The sequence below is a fragment of the Chrysochloris asiatica genome, unplaced genomic scaffold (genome assembly GCF_000296735.1).
Source record: "Chrysochloris asiatica unplaced genomic scaffold, ChrAsi1.0 scaffold00020, whole genome shotgun sequence".
Taxonomy (NCBI): Eukaryota; Metazoa; Chordata; class Mammalia; order Afrosoricida; family Chrysochloridae; genus Chrysochloris; species Chrysochloris asiatica.
The window spans coordinates 12,117,031-12,129,161 of record NW_006408538.1 but is presented as its reverse complement, the minus strand read 5'-3'; the positions used below and the strand labels follow the sequence as shown (position 1 = coordinate 12,129,161).

At 38.8% G+C, this 12,131-nt stretch overlaps 1 protein-coding gene across 1 annotated transcript in view; it reads right to left on the bottom strand.

Annotated features, from left to right (window-relative positions):
* The window catches only part of TET1 (tet methylcytosine dioxygenase 1), a 97,397-nt gene that overhangs the window by 68,736 nt on the left and 16,530 nt on the right, over positions 1 to 12,131 (bottom strand). The window contains exon 2 of the mRNA XM_006835832.1: positions 7,581 to 7,634. Within this exon, the coding sequence (XP_006835895.1) occupies positions 7,581 to 7,634 (54 nt within the window). The remainder of the gene's footprint in view (positions 1 to 7,580; positions 7,635 to 12,131) is intronic.

Sequence of the window (12,131 nt, the reverse complement as noted above, 5' to 3'; positions counted from 1 at the left end):
AGATGATGACGTGGAGTGATGAAGTTACTGGGGACTTTGGTTGGACCCCGAGAGGGAAAGGGACTGTGGGCTGAAAATTGGGGGGAGGAGGGGAATGTGTAGGGGGCGGGTTTCTGGGATATACCCTTTGGGTGGTTGATGATGCATGGAGGGGATTGGAACCATGGCAATGAGATGTTCTACAGTGGAATGAATGCAAAACTAAAGTTCTCCCATGTAAACTATCATATAATTCACAATAAAACATTTAAAAAGAAAAAGAAAAAGTTCGTGGGAAAATTCTGTTATCTTTTCATTTCATTTTCCCATGAACTTAAAAAAAAAAAAAAACAGTCATAGTTTAGCAAGGTAACAATGTAAAGTGTGTACGCATATGTTAGAGGTGCATAGTGCTGAATGTGAATGCTAGAATGAAGAGGAAATAAATGAGTGGGTTATGGAGAAACGTGAACTTATGTTTCATTAAATATCTAGATTCAATAATCAGTTTATAGGAAATATAAGGGTGGAGTGGGGGTGAGGGCAGAGGAATGAGCTAGATGACACCATGGAAGCAACTAGAATGCAGAACATTTCACAGATGCCAAATGACCCACTTTGTCCAACAAATCAATGGCACTAAAAAAGAGAAGGGACTGTTCCAGAATAAAAGAGATTTAACAGATAATAACAACCAAAAAAAGAATAAAAAAGAATTTTAAGAAAACCATATATATGCTGAAGTCATTTTCTTTTGTGTGAATACAAATAAAATGTACACCGATTTAAAAAGCCAAGTATTTCACTGCAGACATTTAAAATATCTTAAGAGCACAAGAATATCTAAATATTAAAACTATATATTATTGTTGTTAAGTGCCTTCGAGTTGGTTTTGACTCATAGCGGCCCTATATGGGGTTTCCAAAGAATAGCTGGTGAGTTTGAACCACCGATCTTGAGGTACAAACCAACCTTGCAATCCAGTGCTTGTCCTGCAGCCTAGGATTTCCAAGGGACAAATTGTGGCTTTGAAATGCCAACCTTGCAGTTAGCAGTCTAGTGCTTATCTTACAATGCCACACTAAAACTCATACATACAAGACATATAAATATATGAATTTATAATAATTCAATTAACTAAGTTATTTTTTAACACAATGCATAATATAACATCTGGCTTCCTAATAGTGTGAAAGAACCTATGCTTTTATCAAATTCACATGACAGCACTAAATTTTAAATATACATGATAAAACTCTAGTATCCTTTACTAAAAATAGACTCATGTCCTGGTTTCAGCTCAAAAAAGGATAGAGTTACTCAATGTTTAAAATTATAAAGCATCAGAACAGGCTTTTTTAAAAAAAAAAAACAAAAAAAAAAACCAAACAACTATTATCTTTATTCTCTTGCACTGGACACTGTAGTGGTCAAATCTTGCTATCAAATCTTTTAATAAAACTTTATATACACTTAAAGTTATTATTTGCTTCTTTCCATCTTTAACTCATGAGACTATAGTTGGTATGTTGTTGTTAGGTGCCTTCAAGTCAGTTCTGACCCACGGTGACCTGTATAGGGTTTTCTGAGGAGTAGCTGGTAAGCTTGAACCGCCAACGTTGTAGTTAAAATCGACTTTGCAGTCCAGCACATTAACCCACAGTGCCACACCAGGATTCCATAGTTAGTATATGGAGAGCTATACACAAGGTCTATATGAACACAGCATTATTAGAACACGAGTGTAATATTATTCACATGAACATCAAAACTATTCAAGACAGGAAAAAAAAACCTCAACTTGTTTTTGTTTTTAGCCTTAATGAATTTTTCCTCATGTCTATATAAACCCCTCGGCTTCTATTCACTCTAATTGGGGTCATTCCTATCAAACACAAAATTGACAGAAATCTGTAGTCACTAGAAAAGCAGATGTTTCAATGACAAATGAGCTGACTGTGTATGCGCTGACTTAGTGAGAACCCAGCCTTGAAATCAGTTTATTGTTACAATTTCTGGATATGCAAACCACATCCTATATGTCGCTTTAATTATGTAAATAAACATTGTGTTTGTTTTTCAATTTAGCTTTTTTATTTTTTTAAAAAGCTTATCTCTTATATTATGGATATATAACTAACCACCCAACCCTGTTATGCCAACGAATTTAGATCAGCTGCTGGAATTATGAAGAACTCTACCAAAACGTCATGATTTAAATAGTTAAACTCGGTATTTGATCTAGCACTCAAATTTGCAACATAGTACTTTAAAGCACAGAATGTTATATTAGAACCAGAGCCAAGAAAACTTTATCATTATACCGATACTTTTTTTCTTCTAACTGAAACAAAGTTTTAGATACTTGTGCTGAAAAAGTTTTTAGCAACTCTTACTATTCATAGCTTGTAGCTTAAGTTTTAAAAATTAATAAAGTAACTCAATTGTATCTCATTAGCACTTTCAAATCAGTACTAGTAACTATCAGGGTAAGTCAAAAGATACAGCTACAAAATCAAATTGTGGTTGTTAAGTGCTGTAGAGTCAGTTCCGACTCATATCAACCCTGTATATGGTTTCCAAGGAGCAGCAGGTAAATTTGAACCACTGACCTCGCAGTTCAAACTGACCTTGTAGTCCAGTTCATTAACCTACAGTGCTACACCAGGACTCCACAAAATCACATCATAACATACTTTATTAAACAAAAAATATCAAAACTGTTTCTCAATGTACCTTCCATCTCGGTCTATATACTTCCGAAGGTGGTGCACTAGACCATAAGGCCGGTTTGAATCACGTGGTCGGCAGTTCAAACCCACCAGCCACGCCTTGGAAATGCTAGACATAGTCACTGTGAGTCGGAACCAACTTGAGGAAACTTAACAAAAACAATAATCCTTTCCCAAAGAAATCAGCTTTTTGATTTACACCACCTCAAAATGGAAGTTTTGTCATCCTTGAGGTGACTCAAATCATGTTCCTTTTGGATGTTCTTCGAGTTTTGTAATCCTCAAAGGACCCAAATCATGTTCCTTTGAAATATTTTTTAGTTTCGGGGGGAAAAAATTTAAAGGGGCAAAATGAAGGCTGTAGCATGAATGGGTAAGGTTGCCCAATAGCATTCTGGTAGGACAGCCCTTGTACCCTCAAAAAATGAGCGGGTACGTTGTCTGGATGGAAAAAAATTCCTAAGCACAACATCCCTGGCCTTTTTCACACCAATGTAGTTTTCAATTTTCTTAAAACTTCTTCGAAATAAGCACCGTGATGATCCTCTGTCCTTGAGAAAATCTATCAAGATGGCTCCTCTGAAATCCAGGCCTCTGAGCAGACCTCTCCCCTTGAGTCTGATTCATCAGATCTCCCCTGTGAATGACTGTTTGGTCTGTGCCTTTTTTAAGAAGGTACCCTAATGAGCCTAAGACAAGTGTATTATTAAGATAACTTATCTGCAGCCATCCACTCATCTCAGAGATATGTTTAAAACATATTTTGTTTAAAATAAACTTGTATATGTATGAATTGGAACTATAGAAGTATTACTTTTTGATTTAGAGCAATAATTCACAGATGAGGGGACGAGTTCTCAAGCAAGTTTTCCTAGATGGTGTTTTCTATCTCAGTACTTTGTTTCCTTCAAACAATTACCATAATTTAGAATTTATTAATCTGGTTTTGTTCCTTCCTTTCCTTGAGAATAGAAAGCAAATTGGCTTTATTAGCCACTGTAGCCCTAGTACTTAGTATATGATATTGTTGTCATTAAGGCTGTCGAGTCAGTTCCAACTTATAGTGACCCTGTGTAGGGTTTCTAAGGAGCAGCTGTTAGGTTTAAACTGCCAACCTTGTGGTTAGCAGTCCAATGTTTACCCTACAGCACCACACCAGGATTCCATAATAATAATGCTTGGCAAGCAAGTAGTAAGTGCTTGATGCGTAAATAATACCCACCGCCCTTGAATGATCTTTGTTCAGGAGGGAATACTTAACTTAACATGATCCCACAAAGATCTACAACTTTGGAAACCCTATACAGGTTCGCTATGAGATAGAACCAACTAGACAGCACTTAATGTGTTAAGCAAATGATACTATTTTCAATGTCAGTGTGTCATGCAAATCAAGACCATGTAAGAATGTGATTAATTTATGATTTGATTCCCCTTTTAAAACATGCTTCAAAAATACATCAGATACAAGAGTCTGAAAGAGGGTCTTGATATATAAGTATTTATCATTCCTGCAATACCACTGTGAATGTGGTGGAGCATACAACAGGCAAAATGATGAAAACTTCTTAGATATTATCAAACATCTTAAGGCAATGAGTAGCTGAACCTGAAGGCTCAGGACCATAGACTCAGGGAACACCATGGTCAACTGGTATAACACAGTCCAAAAAAACAATGTTCTACATCCTCCTTTAATGAGTAGTGACTGGGATCTTAAAAGCTCATGTGTGGCTATACAAGGTGTAGCTATTGGTCTCTCCATGTACAGAAGAAAGAGTGATTGGAACTGAAGATGCTTGGAATCAATTAGTCCAACAGACTAATGGAACATTTGACCATCAGTCTTTACAACTCTGAGACCAGAAGAACTAGATGGTGCCCAGCTAGCACTACCAGCTGCATTGAAAGGAATCACCTAAGAAGATCCCAGATAGAGCAGCAGAATGTATAGAAAAAAACTCAAATTGTTAAAACAAAACAAAACAAAAAAACAGGGCTTACTGGTCAGAAAGAGACTGGAGGAACCAGAGTCTATGGCTCACCAGCCATTCCTTGGAAACTCTCTACAGGGTTGAAATGAATTGTAACCAACTTGAGAGCACTTAACAATAACAATCCACAATAGTGGTGCTGTAATATAAACACTGATAACCACAAGGACCTTAGGTTCAGACCCACCAGCTGTTCCAATGGATAAACAGGAGGCTTTCTGCCCCTATGAAGATTTCTAGTTCCAGAAACCCAATAACAGGGTCATGATGAGTCAGATGGCAGCAAATTTGGTTTGGGTTTAATCAAAGATAGAGTTCCTTAGTCTGCTCAGGAACGTTCCAATAGATGGTAATGCTAAAACTTGGGATCCCTATAGTATTTTACCCTAACTCAAAGCAGGGACCCAGGAGATTTGAAGAGTTAGGAAGTCAAGGAAGCAGACTAGATCTCTGGCATGAGAACCAACAGCAGACAGAGAATTGTGGCAGCAGACCAAGTTGTAACCTGTGGGACCCCCATAACCACGGATTCCCTGGGTAGCAACCATTTGGAATGTACAAGTTGCCATCCATAAAACCTCACACTTAAAGTTTGACTCTTGACCTATCTTGCCTCCCCGAATGCATACTTAGTTTTCTTTAACATTATGAGTATAATATTCTATATTTGTTCTAGGCAAATTTTTGACATTCTCAAGCAAAAATCTCAAATGTTTTCAACATTTCTATTTTGGAGCAGAGAAATTTAAGTTTTCACTGAACGAGAATGAAAAACATTACCCCTAACAGAAAGTCAAAGAAAAACATTTTGAATTCCAATATCAGGGGAATTAACATATATCTACTCTTGTCCAAGACTCACTATTTATAGTGGGAATGGAGCAACAGTTAAATTCTGCTGGTTGTGGCTAATGAAATCTGGCCACACATACTTACAGGAAAAAATATGTAAAATCATCAAATTACACTGACATTACTCCAAAAGAGCAATTCACTGTATATTTCTGAAATTTATTTCAGGTGACAGGGCACCCACAGATTAACGAAAAAAAGCATGGGTGCCAAAGCCTAGTTTCACTTCCTAGCAAAGGTGAGAGAAACTTTAGCTAACAGTTTTAATCTATATTAATTTCTCTATGGAATCCTGGTATGGTGCCATGGGAAGAGCACTGAACTGCTAACCACAAGGTCAACAGTTCAAACCCACCAGCTGCTCACTGTGCATTGAAACCAACTCGACTGCATTTATCAACAAATTGCAGTCTTTAGGAGGCCTGGCAGTGTAGTGGTTATGAGTTGGGCTGCTAACCGCAGTCAGTAAGTAGTTCAAATCGTCCTGCCGCTCTGAAGGAGAAAGAAGAAGTTTCCTGCTCTCATCAAAGGGTTACTATGAGTCAGAACCAACTCAATGGAACACAATCACCATCACCACCATGCAGTCTACAGCCCTCCACCCCAAAACTTGACAGCCAGTTTTAACCACAGGACAAAAAATAATTTTCATATGAAGATGCAAAATGCCTCAGATGAATATACCCAACACAGAAAGTGTAAACAGATTAAGTAATATAAGTAGGGTTTGTAAATGATAAAGTTCTATATAGTTGAAGAAGGGTAAGAGAGGGTGTAAAAGGAAGTGAATGGATTAATATGCAGGAAAAAACAAAAACAGAAAAGGGTTTAAATTTACCTTGAAAATTATCCACTATTCTATTTGTCCAGTCTCAGTAAGAATCTGTGCCAAGCAATTTCATTCACTGCATAGTGTCTAACACATTGCTGACTGCGAGGCAAATATTAAATAAATATATGTTGGTGGATCAAAATGCACATGGCTGTGCTGTCTACACACAGGAAACAGAAACTGGAGGTGGTGAGTTAAATTAGAAAGCAATGCAAGGTTTGGTTCTGCATGCCAGTAACATTTGCAAGTTACAACGGAGAAACAAATGAGGCTCAAATTTTGTCACAACCATAGCTCAACTTGTTGTTCATCATTGAGCAAGAAAACTTTATTTGCAAAAGAAAAGTATAATTAGGTTAAATATTTTAAATTAAATATAAGGAGTATGATTTTAAGGACCAGTAGTTGTGTTGCTTAATATATATGCTTTTCATTGTTAAAAAAATAATTGAAATGGTTGCTTCCTCAGGTTGTTTACATTTAAATAGTAATATACCACTTGAAGCTTTTAACACAAAAGCACCTATTTGCTAGCCTGAAGCTAGACTTGAACTTTTAGTGTGGCCATAAGCTTTTAAATTAACCACTCTACACACTGTCTGTAACTCAAGATACAAATTGTTAGCTTATGGAAATAAAGAAAATGTGCATATTCCTACACCTCTATGATGCAAGAATTAAAGATGATACAATGAGAATTTGGAATTCAGCAATTATAATTAGACTGACTTAAAAGCATTTTAAGTTAAACTAAAAAAGCTCTAAGGGTCTTTCTTGTAGAAAAAAAATCACACATTTAAAAATAATATCTAATAGAAGATGTATTAAAATCACAATGGATCATAGCTGTCAACTTCAAATAGTGGCTTTCTCCCTAAGAGCTTAAGTTTACACACTGGTGCAACACCACAAATGCAGATGCTACAAAGAAAACCAAATCTTATTCACAACACTTTGCATAAAAACTTTTCTTTCTGCAGGCTTGTGTGGAGTTGAAATTAAAGGATGCTAATATGCACATTATGCAGCACATTTTAAAAAAGCAAAAGTAGTTTCCTCGAAAATGAATTTTATCAGCTGAAAATCTGGGGAAATTCACATCCACTGTGCTCCAAATGTACCCAAGTGACAGCAAAATACTTTATGAAATGGGAAAAAAATTAAATATTATTTAATCAATAGCTGATTACCTTCAAAACTTTGGGCTTCTTTTCCCTCGGGGGCCTCTTGTTTTCCTTTATGACCTAAAAAAGATCAAATTGCAAAATGAGCCTCCGTATGAAGGAAAAAAAAAATTCATTCCCACCTCCCCCTAAAATTTTGGCTACTTCACTGTAAAAGTACTTATACCATTCAAAATCATCAACATGTTTGCTAGGCAGAACCTAAAGAGCTTATGTAAAATGTATACTTCAACAGTCACTGAAAAAAAGCCTTGCAGAAAGATGAAGCAGGGAGGTACCCTTTTTTCCCCTGAAAGTCTGTCTTAATTAGCCTCTGCATTCTTCACAGCGAAGCCCACGAGGTAGCCATCTTGCCTGTTCCTGCAGAGGAAGCCTCTACAGTGCAACAGCTCTGCAAACTGCTTTTTGGTATTATTATCATGGTGTTTAAAGGCAGCCCTGGCCTGCCAGCACTGTAGACGTGCTGGGCATGCCTTTTGCAAAAACAGCCCCACAAAGAGTACAGCCAATAGCAATGCAGAGCTTAGCAACTCCAAAATGATCTCTGCCTAGCCCTTCCTAGACAAAGGATCTCCTGTGAGACTCCACTCTCACCACAGGACACAGGCAACCCCAAGCTGCGACATGGAGTTCGCTGCAGAGGATCTGGTCGCGCCGAAATCACGGGAGGCTTCAGCAAAAACAATGCACACAAATCCCCTAGGTCTCAACAATCGGATCGATGGTGGGAGTCTCCAGATTAGTAACCTCTTGGAGACTCTGAGGGCAGATCTGTGCTGGGGGAGGGGTGCACTGCTGTGAGTCCAAAGTACAGGAGATATAACCCAGCCAAGGGGGGCATTTGGGCTTTCTTAAACTCTGGAAGGTATTGTGCATTTTTACTTTATAAGGCAAGGCTAAATATTGGCGATATTTAAGGCAGGGAGGTTATGTGAGGACAATGTAGGCTCAGCTGTTGGGCTGTGTCTCATTCCTCGGGAACCACACCTCTTTGCAGCAGGCGCTTTGCCCAGGAATACAGCAATTTGATTTCTGTCAATAAATGTCCAATGACAAAAGCAGATCAAGTAATAATAATAATAATAATAATAATCAAGCCACTTAAAAGGATAAGGACAGGACAAGGACAAGGAATAGAGAAGGAGTTTTCAAAAAGCACATAGGTCACTCTGAGTATCTGGACATAACCGATTTCTCTGACTAGGCATTTTTAATGAGCATCAGCCCCCAAATCCCTGCCCTACAAAAAGGCAGACCTTTGGGGCTAAAAGAGGATCTTTGGCTCTTCTCTCTCCCAAGATCATCAACTGTCACTGAGCATCTCTCTGCAGAGCTGCCAAGTAACTCCCCACGAGGAGCAGTCTGGAACAGGCTGGTGGTCAGACAGAGCCAGGACCCCACACACCTGGACTGCCCCAACACTCAGTGTGGTAAGCACCTTGGTTGGCACTTTCCAGCCAGTAGGAAAAGCAGAGCCAAAGTAGTCTCCCTCCCACTGGCCCCCTGGCATTGCAACAGCAGCAGTTGAGGGCAGACAGGAGCAGCTGCAGTGAGCCCGCTGATCTCAAGGTCAATGCCAAAATGCAATACAGACACTGGTCACAGTCCCATCAGAGCCACCTTGACAGCTGCATAGGTCTAGGCAAGACAGCTCCCAGGGCCAAACTTGCAGGAGCACATTTGATGGATTGGCAGGAGGGCTTTCCTGGCTATTCAGCCAAAGATGGGTTTTTCACTTGCAGTTGGATTCTGAACAGATTCCCACAACCAGGAACTGGGAACACAGTGAGGGCCAGAAAGCCTAGATTTCATCACCCCTGATTCCTAGCCTCTCGGTTTCCCACAAAAGCATGCTTTCCTTATTGGAACTGGAAGTCAAACATGCATTATTTTCTCACTCTTAAACACCCTCTCCCTTACCCACGCACCACCCCCACCCCCACCACCAAATTTTAAAGAAAGTCAGACAAGAAAAAAAAAAAAATCTGTTGGGTGTGGTACTTTAAAGTCTTCCTAAAACACTTGTAGTGAAACCAGTGGATTCTGATCTAACCACATTCACCAACGCAACTTCAAACACTTGCCCACAACTTCTCAAAGGAGCAAAACAGGGCTTTCTGTGAGGAATGAAACAGTCATAAAACAGGTAGAAAACCAGGATTAAATACAAGCTTTGGAAAGGAATGCAAAGTCAGTCTTTAGGAGCTTAAAAGTGCTTTGCATTTCAATTACTTATTACCCCTTTTCCAAACTTGAACATAATTTTTAAAAGGCAGATTGATTGCTCAATATTTTTTCCAGATTGATTGCTCAATATTTAATGAAATGGTCATGAATACATTATGACATAACATAATATCAATTAATCCACTACCTGTGTGATTCATGATTGGCTCAGTAAAATAAAATAAAGTGGTGAGAAGTGCATTTTTCAAAGCCAGTGAACCGTAGTTTCACTGCAACGGGATATGCATAAAGCCATATAACAAGACATTTGGCTACCAAAGCAAACACTGAAGGTCTGTGTGCACTGTTCTGTAAAATTACTTAATGAATGCAGCCTGAGATCATCCCAACTAGATATAAGAGTTAATGAAAGTGACCATAGCTAACATTGGAATCCTGGTGTGGCACTGTGGGCTAATGCACACAACTAATGCAACTAATGCAACTGCAATGTTGGTTTGAACTGCAAGCTCACCAGCCACTCCTTGGAAACCCTATACAAGGTTGCTGACTCAATTGCACTTAACAACAACAACAACATAGCTAACAGTACCTCTAAGTATCCAACTACTGTAATACCATGAAGATCTCTACTTATTTGAACACAAATTCACAAGCTTGTAACCAATATTGTTGGGGCCAGTCTCCTGGTGTGGCACTGTAAGATGAGCACTGGACTGTTAATCATAAGGTCAGTGGTTCAAACCCACCAGCTGCTTCTCGGAACCCTATAAAGGGTTACTCTGGTAGCGTAGTGGTTATGAATCGGGCTGCAAATCACAAGGTCAGTAGTTTGAAACTACCAGCTGTTCCGCGGGAGAAAGATGAGGCTTTCTGCTCCCGTAAAGATTTACAGCCTCGGAAACCCTGTAGGGGTCGCTATGAATTGGAACTGACTCCACGGCACATAACAACAACGACTTGACAACAACAACTGACTATGGCCATCAATTCCAAAGGAGCTCTGGTAACGTAGTGTTTACGAATCAGGCTGCGAGTTGCAAGGTCAACAGTTCGAAACTACCGGCTGTTCCACGGGAGAAAGATGAGGCTTTCTGCTCCCATAAAGATTTACAGCCTTGGAAACCCTGTACAGGGTCTCTATGAACCGACTCCACGACACATAACAACAACAAATAAATTCCAAATCCTATACTTAGAGATTTGATACTCTTAAAGACTTAGGTGGCAACAAGTTTTGATGGGAAGGATAATAAATTACTAGCAGAGGAACTGGACTCAGCAGAGCCACTGACGTTCTTTCATTATTTAGGATGAAGTGCATTCAATTAGATCCTGTTAAACGACAGACAAATCCGAAAGTTATACAGAACTTGTCTTTGTCACTTAAATCTATTTGTTTTTCCCACAAGGACTCATGACTATTAAATTACAAAAGCTGATTTTTTATTTTGCAATAACAAGCATAGTAAGGTCTATTATATATTACAAAATGAAATCTATCTTTAAAAAAATCATAGGATCACAGAACTAAAAATTGAGGGGAAATGAAGACTAATGACTCTGAGTCCTGATGTGGCCTTGTAGGATAAGCACTGTATTTTAAACCCACCATCCTCTCCTTGGAAACCCTATACAGAGTTGCTATGAATCAGAAAAGGCACTTAACAACAACAACTTTATCTCCTAGATAAACTTAGACTCAAAGATGTAAAATTACTTGACTTATAACTTGATTTGAGCTCCATTTTAACCATCTACACAACCCTATCCACAACTTTTATTTATTCAACACCCAACAACATACATATGTAAATGCCCCAAAACATACACTTCAATAAAAATTGAAGATAATCGGAATCCATTAGTCCACTGGGCTAATGAAATAGGTGAACATGAGTCTCCATGACTCTGACACCAGAAGAACAAGGGTGGTGCCCGACTACTACCACCAATTGTACCGAAAGGGATCAATCACATTAGAAGGTCCTTGAATGGAGTGGGAGACAATGAGGGAAAAAATTTAAAATTATAAAAAAGATCAGAAAGACTAGTACAATCTAAGACTACGGTCCTGGGTCACCTTTCAGATCTAGAACTGAACACAACCTGGTGGCCCAATTTTCAACCAGAGAGTGGACAGGTATATAGGGTGGACAACAACATTAGTAAGATGCGCTCACCATGGACTGGCCAACCACTCAAGATCAAAAGGGCAACATTTACCTAAAGACAAAGTTGAGAAGGATGGGAAGGACAGCTGTATGGAAATAGGAGCCACAGGGAGGAGGTGGAATAACTGTTGTTGTGTGGAAGGGATTAGTCATTGAGATGAAACAAAGTGTATCTCACTTTGACTGTACAATTAAT